The sequence below is a fragment of the Lissotriton helveticus genome, chromosome 2_1 (assembly GCF_964261635.1).
Source record: "Lissotriton helveticus chromosome 2_1, aLisHel1.1, whole genome shotgun sequence".
Classification (NCBI taxonomy): Eukaryota; Metazoa; Chordata; class Amphibia; order Caudata; family Salamandridae; genus Lissotriton; species Lissotriton helveticus.
Window position 1 is genome coordinate 382942492 of NC_136059.1, and position 22335 is coordinate 382964826.

The window sequence follows — 22335 nt, forward strand, 5'->3', positions numbered from 1 at the left end:
TTATGTGGCATTTTTTATTTTAACAAAATATTTATGAGGAACTGGATGCTGCAACTGCTGCCCTCTTCGGTTTTGGTGTTGTGCCCTCACGGAATCCATTCCTGTAATCAAAGACAAAGTACCATTAGTGGTTGTTGAAACACCAGGACACTATATAGTCTCAACCAAAGGTTGTTTTATTTACCAATACATTTTAAGAAACCACCCATATAGAAAAATTGCACATGCAAACTGCTTATCTCAGAAAATAATTGAAATCACTTGATTTCATATGTTCAGACATTTATTGAAACATCACTGATAAGCTGTGCAAGTACACTACCACGACAAACCAAAAAGCCAATTTAAGCTCTTAAGAACTTAGGAAAACGAACTTGCCTGTAGGTAACACGTCTTCCAACAAGCAATTAACTGTTTTACCCCAAAGGACAGGCAACAGAATCAAGGTAATTGGAAAATTGACAGTATTTTATGAAAGCAAAGACAATGGTTTTTGATCTCTTGCACAGAAACCCCCCCAAAAAGGGACTATACAATACCTCCTGCCAGCAACCCTGGTAAAAGGCAGGTCACTGAACTTAATTGGGGCTGCAGTTTAAACAAGGCACAAACTGGAATGTCATTCTTTCGGTCAGTTATTCTAAACCAGTGAAGAGCAGAAGGAAATGTGGAAAAACATTTTTTTAACACACTAAAGGTCCTTACAGAAAAAAAATAGCTCTCCACCTTTTGCGCCTCTGGACTCTAAATGAGACTTCGATTAGACCAATACGGTTATTCTGAATCTAACTGCCGATTTTTTTTGATGTGCTAAATTTCAAATTAAAGTTCACATTTATACTTCAGGCCTGGAACCACCCTTCTTCCTCTTTCATTGCAAGGATGTGACCTTGTATCATAAGGAATAAAGTACTATTTGGAAGTGTAATGAAAGGATATTGCAAGTCACCTCAGAGTTTCATGACCTAATAAAGGAACATTTGGCCCTGTTCCTATATGGTGATTAACGCCTCTAACTCACAATATTCTTGTAATATATGACAGGGGGTACTTTCTCCCATACATAATGAACAAAAAAATAATCTTAACATTAGTGATTAACTCGTGCCCAGGTTAATTTTTTTAGTAGGGAGGTTATGCAGGAGCAGATTACACATGTAGAGTATTATATATTCTGAGCATTACCTAAACTATTTACCCTATACATTCACCCACACCCCACGAGTGTGGAAACATTAACCAATAAACAGTTACTTTACAGTAAGTCAATACAAAGTCACAGAACATACCTGAATCTACGGTAGACAACTTTCAAGTGTCTCATACGGCCGGTACCTGTAGTGTTGCGTCTCTTAGCCTTCACACTCCAGTTATCTATAATACAAAGTTGCAGTTAGAAACTTAAAATATCTGGATGTTAAAAGTGTGCATTATAGCTTTTTGGTAAGTTTCATAAGTACAATGACAAACGTTATCAACTGGGTAGCTAATTCCCACCAGACAGACATCTATCTGCCTGTGTCCTACGGTAAAATATTACTCTTTCACCTCGGTTTACTCCCTCAAACGACTCCTTGGTGCAGTTGTTTAATCAATAGAAGGGGTGAGAGGGACAGGCAAACAACTCAGGACAAGGGACAGGGCAAGCAAACACATGTACCCTTAAGAGTGCTGTAAAAATGCAACTTAAAGAACCTCCGAAAGCACAAGCAGTAGGCAAACACAATGGATACAGAAGCAGTATTTGGGCCGTGTCCCTGGGGCAGGACAAACATGAAGTGGAGTAATTGGCCAACTCATCTCTGGCTATAGCTTTTCCTGTGGCATCAATTCTATGGCGCTGCTATTTTTAGCTTAATAAATATTTCAACTTTTTAACTACCATGTCTGGCTTAGCCCCCTGAAAGTAAACAAAATGTCTTGTGTGGTCTCAAATGAGGCCTAAAAAGCATATTCAATCAAGACATGAGTTGGAAAACCGTTGACCAAAGGTTAACTGAAAAATACAAATAAAACTGGTCTGGGAAAGGTTAGCCTGTTACACTCCAGACATGGTAGTTAAAAAGTTGAAATATTTATTAAGCTAAAAATAGCAGCGCCATAGAATTGATGCCACAGGAAAAGCTATAGCCAGAGATGAGTAGATCAGCTTAGCTCAAGGGGAAATACTGGTACCAGTAACCCAGGCTGATGGGATGTTAGTCCCTACCAAGGAGTATGGTCCAAGTACTGCCTCCATATCCAGTGTTTGTCCACTGCTTGTGCTTTAGGAGGTACTTTCTTTTAACTACATTTCTAAAGCACTTAAGTATTTGCTTGCCCAATCCCCTGTCCTCCTCAGTTATTTGCCTGCCCCCTAAGCCCTTCCATTGATTGAGCAATTGTTGGTTTAATATCCTGCATCAAAATCTCACGTGTCCCGCCACTCACTATTAATCTGCATGGTGAGATCAGCACGCTGAGTTTTCAGGAAAAGTGTCAAGCTGACAAAATTCTATCCAAGAATCACAGGAAACACCCGTTAAGAAGTGGGTAGTACAGGCATGCCAACGAATGAAAGGGTGACTGAACACAAGAGCAGGAACAGAAGTGGGTAGCTTAAAAACGGTTAAACATATGAGACTGCTAGAGAGATAACAGTGGGGAAAAGAGGACAAGGATGGAGAGGCACACATCTAGGTAGGAACCATGTGGCTTTCCCGACAGTCTCGATGCCGGTTTCTGATCCCAAATATGCCATAAACAGTGCATTATGATACATACGATTATAGTACGTACAGTGAAGCTTGGTTAATTTGATACAGTACTGCAGAGATTTGATATTGGAAGTTTAAGATATTAGAGAGCAATCTGTAACCCAAAAACATTTGTTGATTGGGGACGGTCTTCCTCATGAAGGCCTTGGAGAGTTTCTAATCATGTCCCTCCCTTGCACCCTAGGAATATAGGACCCTCCTGACATTTGTAACCTGTCACTAGGTCAGTTCAGGTTTTTAACTTGGCAAATCAAGGCCTTGTTTGGATTGGTAGGGAAGTTTGTAGTTTCCATGATCACTAAATAGAATTTACATTTACCTAATGACTCTATCTAATTGTTTAACACTGCATTCAACTGGTGGTAGTAATGAATTGTAAAAGCATTGTTTAGGCCGGTGACGCGACAGTATCAAATGCACTTTCTCCACAGCGCTTCATTGGACTTCTAAACCTCTGGGAGCAAACTGTTCTACTTCGCAATACCTCATCTTGTATTCAGATACTGGTAAAATGTAAAATTGGTAAATTACAGAAGTGGTACTAGTATGATAGCAATCAAATATTATCATGAAACGTCAGATGTATGCGAGGCCTGAGATTTAAACATTTGCTCCCTCACTGAAACCTGGCTAAATAGATTATCAGGTTCTCTTCTTGACTAAGTGGTACCACCAAACTATTGAATTTCATATTTTGTCCACTTCAAGTTCTGTTCACTCGAAGGAACGCCGCGACTGGACTGCTCTTGCTCCTCCTACATCTCTGCCCAGTAGGCAGTCTGACATTTTAATATGGTGGCCAATTTGCACAGCCACCTCAATTTCTTCAGCATCCTAGGAACCACAGGTTAAATGGAGGCGATGATCGATATTTAAAATTACTTAGTAGCTACCGATGTCACAAACTATTCACCGGCAAGCAAACAAGCACTGTTATATAAGTAGTCTTTGCCTTGCTGCTCAGGAAGTTTGACAATTTACTAGTAGCTCCGCAGGGAGAGTCAAGTGATGTCAATTGAAATAAATACTAAGCCATTGAGAAATGACGTAGACAATATTCTGAGGAGCTCTGTTCGAGTGTCATCATTTTTCTCCCAACGCAAGCAATGTGCTGAGGAAGACATTATAGAATGTGTCAGTGCCAATGGTGCTTGTGGAAACCTGGAGCAAATTATATATATATACACGAGAAAGGTTACTGGCTTATCACGATCCTGCTCTGAACAATGTATGGTTTCTTCAGAAGCACTGAAGTCTCAGTGAATGTAGTCTACAACTGGTTCCGATACAGGCAATACATCCATTTGTGTTGTAAACACGTAGCAAAAATGGGGAAAATGTAACAAAAAAATCCACATATGCTTATTACTGATATAATGGACATACTAGTCCCCCCCCCCCCACCTACCACATCATTAGACTCGACAGGACAGGCAAGACGGGCAGGGGAATCGCATGCATTTTCAAGAGCAATCTGTTACTAAAGTCACCTCCCCCTCCCTCACCTCCTGTGATCTCATCTGCCTCGATATCACCAGCGAGGGGAAACCTGTTTGCTCTTTACATGTCATCTACCACCCGCCCGGGGACAACCTCACCTTCACCCAACAACTCATGGACACGATTTCATCCACAATGCCGGACGGCAGAACACTCAAATCTATCTGGGTGACTTCAATCTCCACTGGAACGATCATAACGACACAGTGGTGAACAGTCTCAAAACTTTCCTTAATGCGCTTGACCTCACCCAAATCTGCAACAGCCCAACACATGACAAAGGCTCTATCCTCGACCTCATCATCGCCAAGGAGGACTCTACCCAACTGGGAGCAATCCAACCCTGTGACTGGTCAGACCACCACATTATCACTTTCTTCATCAACGAAAAAGTTAAACTTAGCCCTGCTCAACCCACCAAATCCAAGATCTGGAAAAGGGATCTGAAGAAACTTAACCCCAAATCCTTGCCTTCCCACACCAGCAGTCTCCTCCTTCGGGCGCCTCTGATGTAAAATCTCTGACCGACCTCTACCTCGACTCTATGACCTCAATAATCAACGAAGCCACCCCCCTGCAACGGAAGAGTCTCCACCAAGAACTCGAACCCATGGTATGATGGTAGACTCAATGAAGACAAGCGTGCCATGCGAATGGCAGAGCGCACCTGGAGGTTAGACCTCTCAGCATTGCACCTTAAAACTCTTAAGAATAAGAGAAATGCCTACTTTAGGAAAATCAAGCGCTCGAAATCTGACTTCTTCAGCCTCCAACTCGACCAAGCAAAAAACAGACCAAGAAAACTGTTCGAACTAGTCAAAACTCAAACTAAGGAACAACCTCTACAATCAAACAGCACAACAAGCGCTATACCATCCTGTGAAGACTTTTCTGCTTTCTTTAAGCTAAAGACTGACAATATAAGAAGTGATATCCTCAATGATATAAGCCGATACTCCAGCCCCATCAGCATAACTAACACCCAACCTAAAAACAACGCGGCATGGTCGTCCTTCGACACCTACTAAAGAAGAAGAAATTAACAAACTGCTCGGCACCCTGAAACCCTCTAATCACCTCACAGACCCCTTACCTGCTAATGCTGTAAAATACTTCACCCCCCCTGCTCCTCCCACTCTGGACTAAAATCATAACAGTTCCCTGCAACAAGGGCTCATCCCGGACTCCCTTAAGGTGGGGCAAGTCACGCCTATACTCAAGAAACCTACAGCTGACCTAAACAATTACCGCCCTATCACCAATATCCCCACCCTGGCCAAACTGCTGGAAAAATGCGTACAACTCCAACTGACAAAACACGTTGATCGGTTTGACCTCCTCAACCCTCATCAATCAGGCTTCAGAGCAAGACACAGTACGGAAACGGCTATGACGCACATAATTGATGACGCCCTCCAAATCCTTGATCACAACGATTCCTGCCTCCTTATCCTACTTGATCTCTCCTCAGCATTTGACACTGTCAAACATGAGAATCTGCTGGAGCTGTTCAACACCAGAATGGGTTTATCCGGAACTGTTCTCAAATGGTTCACTTCCTTCCTACATAACCGGTCTCAGAAATTCAAGATCAACAACGTGTTGTCCTCATCTGTGCCCGTAACATTAGGCGTTCCACAAGGATCTTCCCTATCCCCCCACTTTGTTCAACCTGGTCATGGAACCACTCACCACATTGCTTCAAGCATCTAATGTACATGTACGCCGATGACACTCAACTCTACCTCAAACTCCAATCCCCGGAAGACATCAAACTTCTGAACTCCTCGCTCATAAACACCCAATCATGGTTGGCCGACATGAGCTAATTTTCAAATCAACACTTTGAGGAAACTTAAACCCTTCCTCCCAGCTAAGGATTTCCAAACTGCTGTACAAGCCCTAGTCATCCCACGCATAGACTACAGAATGGTGGCTCTCAGCGGACTCCCCCCTATCAACAACCGCTCCCCTAAGAGCCTCCTTGAACGCTGCAGCGAGACTTATCACCGGATCAAGGAAACATTCGCATATATCCCCCGACTTAAAATCACTGAACTGGCTGCCGTTTGAAGCCAGAATACAGCTGAAAATCGCCTGCATGACACTTGGCCATACACCACAAGTCACCACAAGTCTACCTTACTCAAAAGCTGACTATATCAGGAGGCTCTAGATCCAACAGAAGCACAAAAACTCTCCTCCTGAAACCTCGAAGATTCCGGAAGGAAAAAACATACAAACACTCCTTCTCGGGAATGGCACCCAGGATCTGGAATGCACTCCCTCCTGAAACAAGACTTCTCCTTCACGGCATTTAAGAAAGAGGTAAAAGCCATCCTTATGGCTAAATTCACCTGATCTCTACATTTACTGGACCGAAGCCTTTGCTCCGTTTTTTGTATTACTGGTTTTTCTGATTATCTTTTTGTATTATGTTTTTATCTGATTGCTATCCTACTTTGTATTATGTTCTTATCCGACTGCTATCCTTTTTGCATTGTTTTTATCTGATTGCTATCCTATTTGGCTATTCACTTACCACCGACTACTATATTGTACCCAATAGTTTGTTTAATCACCCTCTTGTTTCCCCTAGCCCTTGTTTTCTGTAAAGCGCTCTGATATCTGCAAAGATCTTGTTCGCGCTATATAAAACTTTGAAAATAAACTGAAGGATCTGAAAATGTCAGTAACAATCCTGCTTGCCTAGCTACTGGAAAATGGATGTTATGCTAGACAATTTCAAATAAAATGTAAAAGCAACCAAAATCCAGGGTGAATCAGTGGTGTTGAAGTTGCCAAGACTACATGTGTACTGAGAAACTCAGCAATGTAGTTATGACGATTGGCCGCAATTCAGTCAGATTGTCATGGGGCCTTTGGTTGGAGCCATTGGAGATGTGCCTTTACAAGTCATGGCAGATTAAGCATCGCCTATAACAATATCAATAGATTTGATGTTCATTTGATAAATGGACAAATGACTGCAGTTTTACTGACAGACGTCAAACCCAAGACTTAGGGCAAGAGGATGGACATGCTGGGACATTTTACTACCAATATTGAAGGTTTGGTAAGATCGGCAGTATCTACGGTGTATGATAAAAAATCATTGGCTGGCAAGAGTTAGCTAAAATGGGCTTCTATCTTAACATGGTGAAACGTAAGTGAATATGCCAGCGCGTTTCGGGAACAAGTGGGTTTGGTCAAAGGTTATGGGCATGATTTCACAAAAGTCGAAAATGCAACCTGTAATTCATAAAGTTCGCCTAAAAGCTGAGATGGCCCCTGCCCTACAAGAATTTAGTATGTACATCTAGGATTGTGAATTAAGAGTTCTAAACTGATAGCAACCCTTGAGTTCACATTCTAGGAGGAAGCATAATGATTAATTTGTCTGCCAGACAAGTTAAACTTGCATCAGAACTTTAAGAGTATAATTTAAAACACCACCAGAAAGCACTTGGACCCAACATCTCAGCTTTACATTTCAAGCAATTGCCGGTACCTGCCAAGTGAGCAGCCATCAATGCAGTCAACAACCTAACAGCAGTGTTCATTTGGTTGGCTGCTTGCAAAAGTCCAAGCAATAAAGATGCCTTTAAAAAGTCTAGATCACCACATCTGCCATGCTTTAAAGACAGGGCAAACATTAAGATGTCTTCTGACAAAGTGTTGCTTTTTTTTTATTAACATGGGCTTAGTCCTTACAAACTCATCAATTGGCTGTCAGAAAAATGAAGTGAATTATGTGACAATCATCTTGCTCAGCTGGGGTACAGTGAATGTGAAACGAAAGGTTGTCTGTTGTAACAAAAACACAGCTAGATGAACTGTCCAGATGAGCAGGGAAGAAAAAAAGTAAGCACTTTTTTTGTAATTCTGAAGAGTGATGTAAACAGATTTATATTTTGATCAAAACAAATGATACTTTACTTGGTGATGCACAAATGATAAATATTCACCGAAACCAGATTGCCACACATGGGTGCTATATCGTTTTAAAAGTAAACCTATATCTGAGCAAATTTAGTAACTGTTTCAATGAAAAGTGTGCTTTTTATAAAGAGTGCACTACCACACGATGCTTTAGATAAATTAAACCACCACCACCTGCCTCGTGTCCATTCACGCCAAGTGGTCCGCAAAAGATTGGGAAGCACTGGAGATAGTGCAGCATCTTTGGAAAATCCGCCAACTACAAAGTAGCCATAAAGTGGTCTGGCGGAAAGCTTATGTAGTCAACACAAATATGCCCCCCGCAAAATATTTCAATGTCGGGCTTAAGCAGCAAGACTCTGCACCTAGCTAGACAGGCATGTCAATTTAATTGACGGTACAAAGAAATTTCACTGGCTCTAGTTATTTAGAAGCCAAAAACTGAATCATGCTCAAGTAGTACTGGGAAAAAGTCCAGGCTACCCCTAAAGGTAACCAACTTAATATTTGCCTGCAACATTCAACTAGAATCCTTCATCTCACAAGAGATTGAAAAAGGCCACTGGTTACCACACATCTGTCTAGACTAACCTCACTGAGCGTAGTTTCTTCATGCCCCACTTTTTGCTCCATTATACCGCTCTGAATTGACCCAGGCAAGAAATTCATGCTACAAAAAAAACTGAATAAATTAATTGATCCAGTCACTTTGAAAGCTGAGGCTTAGGTGAACATGCGTTACTCTAGAGGGGCTATCATTTAACAGCCTGTCTATACACGGATCCTGTTGCTCCACATTGCCACTAATGCCTCTTTGAAACCACCACTCAAATAATCCTTTCTAGTCTCTACAATTTCTCAAACTGAAGTTCCAAAGGGCAGCAATACGAGTCTAGGAATCACAAGTCAAACATGAAAGAACCGGAATAATAATTACGCCTATAAGAATAGGTATGATTCCGAGGTATGAAACAATCCTAACCACCACACTTCTCCCTATTGCTTGTCAACTAGTGTAGTCTTTGACCTTTTACAGCTCTGCCTCCTTTTTGTGCTATAGAAATAGTGCAAATAGAATAGATGGACAGAATGCATAACATTGCCATACATTCACCCCAGTACAGAGATCTGGGCCTAAACCCTCCTTTTTTCTCACCATGTCATTCCAGTTTGGACCCAGCCATATGCAAATCAGTCTTGACCCTGCACCCAATGGGAACAGTCCAGCCCAAACTGCCAAGCCAGGTTCTCATTGGACGCAGGTTCAAGACTTATTTGCATATGGCTATGTCCAAACTGGGGTGGCGTGGTGAGCAAAAAAAATTGATTAAACCCACATCCTTGTGACTAGGGGTTAATGTTTGCATCGTCCAGCATTCCATCTATCAATGGTTTCTTTTGAAATAATGCATGCATACCATGACAGGGACGCAATCCAAAATTGGCTCCGCCACCCAACAAACAACCCTGGAAAGGCCTGGACACAAGAATGGAATTGGATAACTGCCTCACAGCCGAAGAGATGCATTAACTCAATATAAGTGCCAGCTGTACTGAAAAACATCTCCTTATCCATCAGGACCGCCTCAATGCTCCACCAGTTCAGGAAAGCGATGGACTCAGATATTTAAGCACTTCTTCACATAGCAAGAGTCTACAACTCAGTTTCCTCTTCCATTACTTGCCAACTTTAGGTTTCCCTGCGACCATGCACAGAGATCCACGGCCATTTGGCAAAGTTGGCGCCATAGGAATACTATGCATACTTACCTTTGGTATAGCATCACATAGACAATAAGGATGAAACTGGATAACTGCCTCCCAGTCGTAAGATAAGCATTGTTATAAGTGCCAGCTGCCACTCAGCACCTGAATTCCAGCACCCTGCCTTAGATGAAAGGCTAACCATTATGGCCCAACTCATCACTGACGTGGGAAACAATGTCAGTCCTGCCTCTAACCACAAGACCAGATAGTCTTTTTGACGGTCTTCCGCGACTTACTCTCATGCGGCACCATATGATATCAAATCACCACCTAATGTATTAACAGGACGGGCACATAATGAAAATATGTTCACAACCTTACTCACAACCTTGCGCCCAGATACATGCTATACTAGCCATACCCAACCGGACAATCACAGACCTCCAACATAGTCCTCAATGCATGCCCGACAGGAGTGACACGGAGCACCAGTGTGGGGGGAGGGGGGTGGTGGTAATTAGTTAATATACAAAAAAACTCCACACAATTATAATTTAGTATATTATGTCAAATCTTACTTGACCCATCATTACAGCGCTAATGTAAGATCTGCTAGGTACACCATCGTGCAAGATCCATGATTTTCTTTTTAACATTGAAAGGCCTCCAACATCGGAATGTATCCAAGCAAGGAGTAGTCTGCTTATCGCAGTTTAATTTGTTGTCGGTCTGTATTTTCCTGTAGTCTTTTAGTAACCACTGCACCGCTTTAATGTACAGAGCCTTCAAGGTACTAAAATGCTTAAAAGATTACAAACAGCCAATACCAAATAATTTGTTTACTTACACTTTCTCTTGCGCTTGGCTGGATATCCGCACTTGCCACAGGTACATTTCTGGAGATGGTACGCCTTTGAACCACAACGACGGCACAGTGTGTGCGTCTTGTTTCGGCGTTTACCAAACGATGACGTTCCCTTCGTCTATAATAAAAGAGGGTTAACAAAATAATCAAAAAAGTTAAACAGTCAAGAAAAATGAACAGAGGAGCGATACAACTAAGGCGCTAACTTATCTCAGTAAAGAAGCTGAAATCACGTCGTATCATATGTTCAGACATTTATAAAAAAAAATCATCATTGATAAATCAGGCGCCAAAGTTTCTCTAATACAATAACAACCGAATATTTGAGAAATGACCGTTCATATTGAGAACTTACCAAAATACGTTTTAAGTCGTTGAAAACTTCACGAAAACCAGTCGTTCAATTTAAGTAGAAATGTTCCCCCAAGGTAAACATGCGCACCCAACACGATTTTAATACGAGCCCCAAATGGTTTAACTCTCGAAACAGGATTGGAGTGCATGGTGCCATAATACGGTCATGCATGCAATTACTAATGGAAACCTGCACTGTCTTGCAAAGCCATCAAAATCAGCGGAATATCTTAACAAATCTACGGTGCAAATACGCTCCCACAAAAGAGTAAGGGCACTGGCTGGTCATCCAAACTCTCTCCACTGGCGCGGGAAGGGCGGTGAAAAATACAAGGATAACTACAATAATCCAAAGCGGCAAAAGAGAAAATTTAACTAGGTAACCGACAGACAGCGGTTAAACTAGGTACAACTAGCCTGGCGGCTGAAGAACTGAAACCCCAACTTTCTTCCTTGCACGTCGTACAGTCACAAGAGCCGTGGAGTATCTAACACATTCTAGTATGTACCACCACCGAGTACGGAGCCGTAAGATACAAGAGCCGCCCTAGTACGTGGTCAGCGGTGCCACTGCCTGGCTATCTCTCAATCAATCATGCATGAAGAACGCGGGGCCCACTAAATGCCACCTCTCCTAAGAAGCCCCAGTCTTTCCTGGACACGAAAGCGTCCTACCGCATTTAATAAAGGCTCCGACGCACGGATGACTGTGGATGAAATTCGGCTGCTATACTAAACACTCACCATCTTGCCACAATGGCCGATACGATAGAGACCGGAAGCTTGTATTCACTTCCTCTATATTTGCCTTCACCACTTCCGGTGCACCTACTGAGTTCGTCCTCCGGAAACAAAAGAGTTGGGGACGTCTATCGAAGGACATTTTCTTGGAATGCCAGAATGTAAGCTCACTGGTTTATTACCTTCTCGTATTCTAGCTCAATTTTTTTTTTAATTCTGAATGTGTAATTTAAAGATAGAGCTAAAACTTCATTGTAAATATTTTTTGTAACATAACGCTGCAATTCACTTTTACGACTGACGATTCCTACCCAATATGGCCACTAGATTGCAATTTCACTACAGTACGATTTAAAACACTAGACCGCATGATTACGATTTAAAACACTAGACCGCCTGACAAACTTCTAATTTGCTTAAAAAAATCTAATTTGCTTCAACTCATGATTCTTTCAATTTATAACAACGTTTACTGTGCTGCCAGCCTTGCAAAATAATCGAAACTTTTTATAGCATCGTGGACAAGGCTTTACGACCACAGCTGCCGATTTTGGAACAGCGGAACATGCTTTCATTCTCGGCGAATGCTCAAATAGTGTTGTTCTGGCTAAATTGCTTAATGTCCCCGTGCTCTTAAAAAACAAAACAAAAAAACAAGCACTGGCAAAGACATAGGTGTCACGTATGCGAGACCTTTTGGCAAGAAACGCCAATGTGTTTTAGCCATGTAACAAAGGTGCCCAGGCAGTCCACTCCTTTCTCCGGGCCTCGACGGGCCCTCGCTCGATACTCCCTGCCCCCTCTGTATCTCAGAATGTATATACAATCCATCGGAGAATAATTTCTTCTTCACTTGCATAATGTGATATACAGGGAACAACGTGCCTACAATGGATCGAACGAAAACTATATATATGTAAACAAGTTTTTAGGCCAGTTTGTGACCTACTGTTTATCTTGCCTATTAGATTCTTCTTGAGGTGTACTTCCATCCTCTTCTCTGTTGCTGCTAGCTTTCTAATTTCATGTTTCTCCCCATTTGTGGAGAAGTATGCTGTGAACATAAATGTATAGTGCTGTAGGAGAAAGCGCTTGGCGGCCTCGGTTTCTGGTGCTTTGAAGCAGTTTTACAGTTTTATTAGTTTCTCGTTCCTCAAATATGAGTAACTTCTGAAATTCATGTTTCCCTTGTCTTCTTCACTGCTTGATTTTTGCTTGTGAGAAAGTTTCACTCATAGTTGTTGAACGTCACTCATAATTATGAATTGTCACACATAAGCAATCTGAAACCTTGGCAGCTATGACCTTCGTCCTCCCCCAGCCCTCAGTGTACAGAGGGCTGGGGTAGGAGCAGTGGCAGAAGAGGGGGGTTAGAGAGGGGCAGCGGGATTAGAGATGAAGCCAGACTAGGCCAAACCAGGGTCTCCCCTCATCCATCAGCTGCCACCGAGCCTTTCACAGGCAGTACTCCTGACAGGCAGAGATCCACTGCAATGGATATACCATGGCGGCGGGCCGGCCGCCTCCTCAGTGCTGTCCTGGCTGCGGCAGCGGCACTCCCTTCGCAATTCACGGTGGAGTGATAGTCATTAATTAAAATTTACCGCAACCATTGTGTGTTATATTCCATATAGGTACCATAATATAGGCCAGTAACTTCATAACCCTTCAACTATATTCTTCCCTACATTGCACTTATAACGGTTTACAGGGACTGACCTTTTACCTAGATATGACACTGCATTCAGAACGCGGGTTTTCCCTAGTTCGAAATCTCATACATTATGCATGAGGATTCTTGGAGGCACAGCAGGACTACCATCTCCTGTATAATATTTATGTATAAAGTTCATGCCCAACGTCATCCTTAGTTCGACACAGTAATACAGCGAGGTAGGACCCCTGGGGAGAGCTATGGGTATATGTGAGAAAGTGCCCTCTTTCTGCATGGCTGCCCCAACTTTTTGCTGAATTACTGATGTGCTTTGACTGAGTGTGCCCCGTGTTCCTGCTAATCAGGTACCTAGGCCCTTTGTCCTTTCCCTAAAACTGCATTGAAGCCTAAACCCAATTGGCATTTCTGGATACAGGTCAGCCCCTGGTAAATGGTACAAAAGGTAACAAGGGCACTGTGACCAGAAAAGGCCTCTAAGCGCTGCAGCACTTATTGTGCCACCCTTAGAGGTCCTGTACCCTTACACACATACTGCCTTTGTAGGCTGCGTTTTTCTGGGTAGAACAAAGTGAAGAGTTGGCATGGCATACATCTCTGTGTGCCATGCCTACAACCCACTGCCCTGGCATAGATCAGTCACCCCTCTAGCTGGGTGCACTATACCAGTGGTAAGGGTACAAGTGCCTGAGCCCTGTACCCATACAGTGTCTAAGTCCATTCTTGGACATTGTAAGTGCAGTCCTGGCATTAAGAGTATATGGTGCTGGGAGTTTGTCATTACGAACTCCACAACACCATAATGGCTACACTGAAAACTGAGGAGTTTGGTATCAACTGTGTTCCCCTCGTACCTAGTCCTGCGAAATCCCAGTGTGTCCTGCAGCCAGCAACCTCGACAACCCCGGAGGACCTACCTGCAAGCACAAAGACTTTGTCTCCTGTAAACACTGGATTTGTTCATCTGCAACCCCTGGCTCCGGCCGGACTCCGCAAATCCGCCCCACTCTTCACCCGCCATCCACGACCCTAGCTTGAGTGGGCAAACACCATGAGGAGGTCCCCCCGGCGATCCTGATCCAAGATCCAGTGACTCCTGACCTGCCTCAAGCCTCCAGCCTGCGCTTGCAGTCTAAATCCGGAAGGTCCCCCCAACCACGACCAGGAGCTCGTTAGAAGATCCGACCCCAATAGGCACCCCTGCACCCGACACCCCACGGCCTTGGGTGGCCAAACCGATAGTGCCTAACCAACCCCTAACTTCCCGACTTACCTCTCGAAGTGGTGGTCGCACCCATAAGACCTTCGTCCCCAAGCTTGCAGTGCCTTTGCAAACCGGAGGTTCTCCATTGAAATGAACAGCACCCTGCACCTGGGCGCCCTAGTGTAGCCGAGGGTGCACCTTTGGTTCTACTTTGTTTCTCCATTTGCCCTGAGCTGAAGTCCAGGAGCTTTGCACCCACAACCAAGTGGCCTGCTTGCCAGCAGCCACCAACTGGAGGCCCCCTATCCCCCATTAGATAACATTGGGCCTCAGCACTCTGCACCAGGCCGCCCTAGTGCTGCTGAGGGTGTAACTAGAGTGCCTCCTTGACCCTGGGGGACCCCTGAGTCTACACCCAGAACCTCAACTCCCACTACTAAATACTTACCTCAAAACCGATAACACTATTTTCCTCCATAGGATACCATTGACTGTTTTTCTTGGAAAAGTTTGTAAGCGTGGAGTTTGAAAACCTTAAGAAATTCTTTAAAATTGCTCTAACTAACAAAAACGATTTTACTTACCTGTTTGCAGGAAATGTCACAAAGTAGTATCCAGGAATACGACTCTGAGTAAGAAAAGTAATCTCAAAAGTAACTTACCTGTAGTTTTACTGAAAAGCCAGTTCAAGTCTATGTACTGTATTTACAAAGTATTGCATTTCTCTGAAACCATACTGTAAGTCAAAACAAAGTGCATATACAATTTCAATTCAACTGTTTACAAAGTGCATTACTACTGTAAAGTATTGATTGCTTACTTATGCGAGGCTTGCTTGGTTCTAGAAAATAAAATAACTAAAAGAATATTTTCATACAAAAACAATTAATCTCAATTTCAGTCTTTGACAGTTTTTAAATGAGTATATTTTTTGTATTGCAATGGTTTTAATTAACTATGCAAATAAAGTAAACTTGAACTTGAATTTCAGTCTTTGAGTGTGTGAATTCATTTGCTAACCGAGTGTGTACAACAAATGCTTAACACTGTCCTCTGATTCTGCCTTATTGCTCGACCACACAACCATAAATAGAGAGTGAGGTGCTATCTAACTTTACCTCTGCCTACATTTGGGGTTCCACTGGACTCTGTGCACACTATACCTCATTTTGGTATAGTATATACAGAGCCAGCTTCCTACATTGGTCGATCAGCGGTGGGATATACAACTTTGCATTTGTTGGACTACTTGGATACCACCTGATCAAACAACAGAAATCTTACATTGTCTTTATAATTCAGATTTTTCAAATTGGCAAATGTTTTGTAAAATTACTAAAAGTGTTGTTAAGGCCTTGGTTAAGTTCCTTAAAATTTTAGAAAACTACAAGTCACTGTAGCTAGGGTTAGAGGGGTTAGAAGTTTTTTTAACTATATCTCAAAACAAGAACCCAGCTGATAGTGAAAATAACCACAATGACATAGAGGACTTGGTTGAGGAGCTCGACCTCATCCCGTACCTTCACTTTTTTTAAATTTTTTTTTTTAATTTATAGAGTTTTATATAGCACGGACATGACCCTTGGGTATCAGAGCGCTTAACAGTTACATTATGAATATTCGTGAAACAGTGCGCATATCTGTATGTAATTCCTGTACATGAATTTTCTTATCAGTTTCAATAAAATGAGTATCATTACTATATAAAAATTCCTGTACATGACATGAATTTCTTAACCTTACAACAAAAACATCATCATTGCTATATATAATATTCCTGTGTATGTCCTTCCTATTCGTTTTAGTAAACGTAATATTATTTCTTTACACATGATTCTGATGTGCTTACTGAGGAGTCTACAACATGAGCGGTTTCTGATTAAAGTTGGTGTTTTAGTCTTAACGATTAAAGAATCGTCTGGCCCTATGGCAGAAACTTGCTCATTAGGAAGCTCTTCACTTCCTTCTTGAATGTTGCTGTGTTTGGAATTTTTCTAATGCTTGGAGGGAGTGAGTTCCAGATTCTGGGGCTGCTCCGGAAAAAGCTCTGTCGTATGTCTTCTTCTTCCGAAAGATGGGTGGTTTCAGCAGCATATCTCTTGTGCTCCTGGCTGGTCTGCTTCCCCTTGAAAACTCTATTTTCTGAGCAAGGTACCTTGGAGTTCAGTGGTGGAGCGCTTTGAGTGTGGTGCATGCCATTTTAAATTGAATTCTGGCTTCTTATGGTAACCAGTTTAATGCTTTCAGGTGAGGGGAGATATGGTCGTATTTTCTGGAACCAGTGATGAGTCTTGCTGCCGCATTTAGACATGCTTTTAGAGGGGCTGTTGAGATTTTTGGGAGACCTGCTAGAGTTGTACATCCATATTCAATCCTAGAGATAACTAAGGACTGTACTGCTATTTTAAGGTCCACCGTAGAGATGAGAGGTTTAATTTTTCTAATATAGTTCAGGTGAAACAGGGCACTTTTTGTCATTGATTTGATGTGTGTTTTCATGTTTAGGTTCTTATCAAGGGAGATACCCAATGATTTTGCGGATTCTACTAGTGTCGGGGTGCAGTTTAGTGCTATGATCAGTTTGGTCCATTCTTTCACTTGCGGGTTTATTCGTTGGTGGTATTAATAGGAATTCCGTTTTTTGGTGCGTTTAGTTTCAGATGATTACTAGTTAGCCAGTGTAATGATATTTTTAATGCCTCGTTCATTTTCTTTATGTCTTCCAGTGACAATATCTTGATGTAGATCTGAGTGTCATCAGCGTACATGTGAAAAGATATGCATGCGTCACGGAGAATTTCTGTAAGGGATTCGAAATATAAATTGAATAATGATGGGGATAGTGTTGATCCTTGAGGGACTCCAATTGAATTTGTCCCTGAGGGTGAGAGCTTCTGGTTGACTAGGAATCTTTGAGATCTGTTCTGGAGGAAGGATTCAAACCATTTCAGAACAATTCCAGATAGACCCATCCAGTCTCGAAGCCTGGCTAGCAATTTTTCATGGTTTACTGTGTCAAAGGCAGATGAAAGGTCCAGAAGTACTTGTAGGCAAGTTTGATTGTGGTCCAGGGCCTGCAATGCATCATCTACTATGTGTAGGATTGCTGATTCCGTACTGTGGCCAGGACTAAATCCGGATTGACAGTCGTCCAGCAGCTTGAAATTGGCGATGTGGTTGCTCAGTTGATTTTGTACACATTTCTCAATTAGTTTGGCAAGTATAGGAATATTCGTTACCGGGCGGAAGTTATTTGGCTCCGCCGTGTCCGCTGTAGGTTTTTTGATGATGGGGAGGACTTGACCTGTTCTTAGGCAGTCTGGTAGTATTCCTTGTGAAAGTGAGGCATTTCATATTTTTGTCCATACAGGAACGACAATGTGATTGATTCTTTTTAGGCATTTAGAGGGGAGGGGATCATTGTAGTGGTTGTTAGGTTTAATATCCGAAAGAGTTTTATCAATGGTATTCTAGTCATTAAGCTTGAAAGTTGCCCATTGTGCACGTTTGTCAAGGATTCCTTGTTTTGTTTAGGTAATTGACTATGAAGGTTGTCAGCTGCTAACCTAAGCACTTTTTCTAGCTTGCTGGCCTTTTCCGTGAAGAAAGGTGAAAATTCTTCACAGCTCAATTGAGTTTTAGCAGTTTCTTGTGCCGATTTGGCTTGCTTATTTGACTGTTGCTTTAATAATTCGAATAGTTTCCGCAGTCTGTTTTTGGCGCTGTCTAGTTCTGACCTAAAGAATTCTTTCTTGGAGTTGAGTACTTTTTTGTTATATTCGTTTCTGATCTTTCTGAGTGTTTTAAGCTGTGGGGATGATGGTTGCTGTCTCCATTTCCTTTCAGCTTGTCTCAGTTTACGCCTATCTTCATTCAATGTTTCATTAAACCATGGATTTCTATCCTTCTCAGATATTCTTTTTAGTTTTAGAGGCATGGTGGAGTTGTCTATGTTTGTCATTGATTTAGTGTAGTGCTCTGTGAGTTCGTTAGCGTTCAGTAAGTTGTTAGGCGGATTTAGTTCCTTCTCGCATCTTGCTACAAGTATCTCAATATTAGGATCTTTAATGTCTCTAGTCCATTTTTTAGTTTGACTGGTTGCACTGTTTTGCTCTTCTTTATTGAGGGTATCACAAAGGTTATGGCATGGTGATCAGTCCAATCACAAGGGACAATTGATTGCATTGTGATATCTTTACTCCTTGATATTATCCAATCTAAGGTAGCCCCTTTCAAGTGAGTTGGATGTGTGCAGGTTTGAGTGAGGTTTAGATCTGTTAGGAAGTCTTTAAGCGCGTTGCTGTGTTTATCATTCTTGTCGTCCCAGTGCAAATTGAAGTCGCCTAGGAATATGTTATTCGTGTGGCTGTTAGCGTTAGCTGTGATGATCTCCATTAACTGTTCAATAAAAGTAGCAATATTACCTGGAGGGTGGTAAAGCGCATGTAGGTTGCATCTTTGGTTACCTGCTGTTCTTACATTGAGGCCTAGGTATTCACAAGATTCAAGAAGGACTGTATTTCGTTGATCTCTATATCCGTTCGGTGTATGCATGCAATACCGCCTCCTGTCTTTTTTGTCTGTCTAGTCTCACAATGTTATAATGAGATCCATGAACGGGGATGATGATTCCGTAAGCCATTTTTCTGTTTGGATTGTTACATCTATTTCCTGATTAGCGATGAGGGCTGCGATGTCCGAGGCATGTTTTGCTGCGGATCGACAGTTGAGCAGTAGGCATAGTAGTGGTTTCCCTGCACTACTAGGGTTCATTTCACTCGAATTGGTGGTTAGCTGGACTTGTTGTAGGTTGTTATGGTTGGGTTTCCTATTCTTGGGCCAGGGTTTTCTATTGGCATCGATCGGGACTGACTCAATTGCCTCCCCTTTGCTGCTAGTTTCCAGCTCATATGACCGTAATAAGGTTAAGGTTTCATCGTCTGATAGGTATTTAAGATTTCTGTCTGGTCTGTTAAGTCTATTTGAGAGCGGCGTAAATGATTTTCTGCTCTTTTCTTGATAGATATGCACTAATTTTTGGACGTGTTCGACTTTGGCGTGGGTGCTTATCGTGGTTTTTCAGTATTGATTCTAAAGCTAGTAATGCGTTTGCAATATCCTGTGACATCTTGTCCACTTTTGTTTGGAGTGCTTCGAGTTCTTTCCGAGGTAGTGAAGATATTTTGGGAATATGCGTCTGCCAGATTCGAGTTTTGCTTGTGTCCTGAAGTTTTAGATTTTTTGTTTCTTCTTTTTTCCTGTTTTTGTCATTGGCTCGGTAGATAGTGTCTTCTATATTAGTTGGGTGGGATGCGCTTCCTGACATCTGGTCTTTCTGATTTGCGTTCTGAGGAACTGACTTTCGTAAGGTCTTTGTTGAATTTTGTGATGCTGATGGATGGAGTATGAGAGGGGTGTTAGTTTTCAATACCTTTATTCCTGGAGTGGGGTTTCCATTGACTGTCCTATGTGAAGGAGATGTCGCTCGCGGTAGAGGAGTTGATTCTACTCGCTGTGGCGGCACCGTAGTGGTAATGACATACGCTGTATCGTTTTCACCTGTCACAGACTCATTTCCGTCTGGGAAGCTTCGTGTTGACGTTGAGCCTCCTTGTATCATTGTGGATTGTGGACCTAGATGATCTCTGATTGTTGGTGTGACGTCTGAGGCGGTATTGTTGGATGTGAGTAGAGTGGCTTCTTGTACGATTCTTTGTTGATTAGAAGGATTTGTTTTGTCTACCCATTCTTTAAGCGTAGAAAATAGGTTGTCAAACTTTTCTAGCTCATTGTTAGCTGCTTGTATAAGTATAATGCCGTTCTTGTAGATAGTTATGCATAAATCCGCTCTTAGTCCTGGTGACGGAATGATCCTAAATTTTGTGCCGTGTGGAATGTTGTTTGTGTTTTTTACGTTGAGCATCTTCGTAATGATGGTGCGCCATTTAGCTGTTTTTCTGGTAAAAAATATCAGGTCATTAATAATTGTGCCTTTGTTTAAGTTGAAGTAAGGGTCAGAAATCAGAATGTCTGGATGCTTTCTAATTAGGTTGTGTTTGATTTTTTTTGCTGCATTCTTAGAAAGGCCGAGTGGGTATTTCATGAGAAAGGAGTTTGAGCCTGTTGATTCTAAGTTAGATCCCTCCATATTTGTCGGTGATTGGGTTCTCTTCGCTTCCTCGGTTTAGTTGATGGAGCGAGATTCAGAAATGTTTTCATTTCAACTCGTGAAGTCACACTTCCATAATAAAAATTAAATAAGCTAACTATTTGTGCTGTGTGTGTGTATTAATTCAACCTAGTTTAAAGTTACATTCACGAATATACACGAGGATTACTAACATGTGTGCTCATAAATGTGCTCTATGTTGCATTCTCTGGTACGTGGAGAATAATAAATTAAATTTGTCTATCGTTGTGTCATGACTAATAGCAGCTGTTTTAAATAATGGCATGTGCTTATTTTGCTTTCTTGTCTATGTAGTGTCACTTTACTTTACAGGTGCATAAAGAATCCTGTTGGATGAAATGAAGAATGGTAGATATAAATGCTGCTTTAATTGTACGCTTCAGCTAGGTAAATTTAGACTAATGGGTTAATCATTAGCTATGGAGGGTGGCAGCAGAACGAATTATATTTCTCACATTAATTGTGTTTGTTTAATATAATAGTTTTACAAAAGTGGTTTGGGCCTAAGTACCTTCGCGTCTGCTAAAATTCTGCTCGGAGCAAAAGAAAGTCCATGACAGATGAATTCCTGCTGCCTGAAACATTTTGTTGAGATGTGCTGACTGTTCCTTAGTCAAACAAGGCCAAGGCCAGGAACCGGCAAAAGAACGTGCGACAAATTTCATATCCGAGGAAGCAAATGACTTTACTTGGTTAAATGTTGCAAACTGGAGGAAGCCTCGTTGTTCGAAAACTAGAGACAATGGACTCTAAGAAATTGACGGAACTGATGTTCTAATAAGTGGAATGACACGATGGCGTCACTTTTTAGCCAATGGGACTCCGATTTCAGCAGAAAAGTTATACTTTTGCTTAGATTAGCTTAGTGCAGAAAGGTATAAAAACTATTCCCCGTGGAAGAGGACTGTGGCTTCTTGCTGACCTTTGATGAGGGTGTCGTGCTGATGAACTTTCCTTGGAGCACGTAAGGGCCTTCAAAGACTTTACTCTTTTATTCTTTATTATAGTTAGCTATGTTAGGGACTTAGGTTTTGAAAAATGCTAAACTGATAATTTTCATTTGCAATAATATTTTGATTTACATAAAAACTGTCATAACTATTTACAATGATTCTAATAAAAATGCTTTAATAAAGATTTCTAATGCAAATTCCAAATAAGTAGCTAATAAAAATCTTACTTTGGAAAACAAGCTGGTCTTGTTATTTCATGAGTTTAGGTTATCATTAGCAAGATCTTATCGCCACAGTGGCTTAATTAATTCGTAGGGTTTTGTAAAATATGATGAATTCATTCACCGCGGTTGTATATAAATGTATATAATTTGTAAATAGGTTAATTAGGTCACATGATTCAGTTGGTCAAAATATATCATGTTAGTTCATGGGCCTTGTGATTGATTTA

General features: G+C 41.7%; 1 protein-coding gene, 1 long non-coding RNA gene and 2 other non-coding genes across 4 annotated transcripts in view; 1 reads left to right on the plus strand and 3 right to left on the minus strand.

Annotated features, from left to right (window-relative positions):
• RPL37 (ribosomal protein L37) lies at window positions 1-11996 on the minus strand. The gene is made up of 4 exons (XM_078675003.1): window positions 11869-11996; window positions 10753-10888; window positions 1290-1374; window positions 1-101 (listed from the first exon to the last, which is right to left on the minus strand). Exons 1-4 carry the CDS (start codon window positions 11869-11871, stop codon window positions 32-34), a joined length of 294 nt encoding a protein of 97 aa, XP_078531129.1. The 5' UTR covers window positions 11872-11996; the 3' UTR covers window positions 1-31.
• LOC144820604 (small nucleolar RNA SNORD72) lies at window positions 233-307 on the minus strand. The gene has a single exon (XR_013607883.1). It is a non-coding gene; the product is annotated as a small nucleolar RNA SNORD72 (small nucleolar RNA).
• Window positions 10974-11054, minus strand: LOC144820606 (small nucleolar RNA SNORD72). The gene has a single exon (XR_013607884.1). It is a non-coding gene; the product is annotated as a small nucleolar RNA SNORD72 (small nucleolar RNA).
• The window catches only part of LOC144817998 (uncharacterized), a 21037-nt gene continuing 10679 nt past the window's right edge, over window positions 11978-22335 (plus strand). Inside the window, exon 1 of the long non-coding RNA XR_013607014.1 lies at window positions 11978-12026. This is a non-coding gene — a long non-coding RNA (uncharacterized LOC144817998). The remainder of the gene's footprint in view (window positions 12027-22335) is intronic.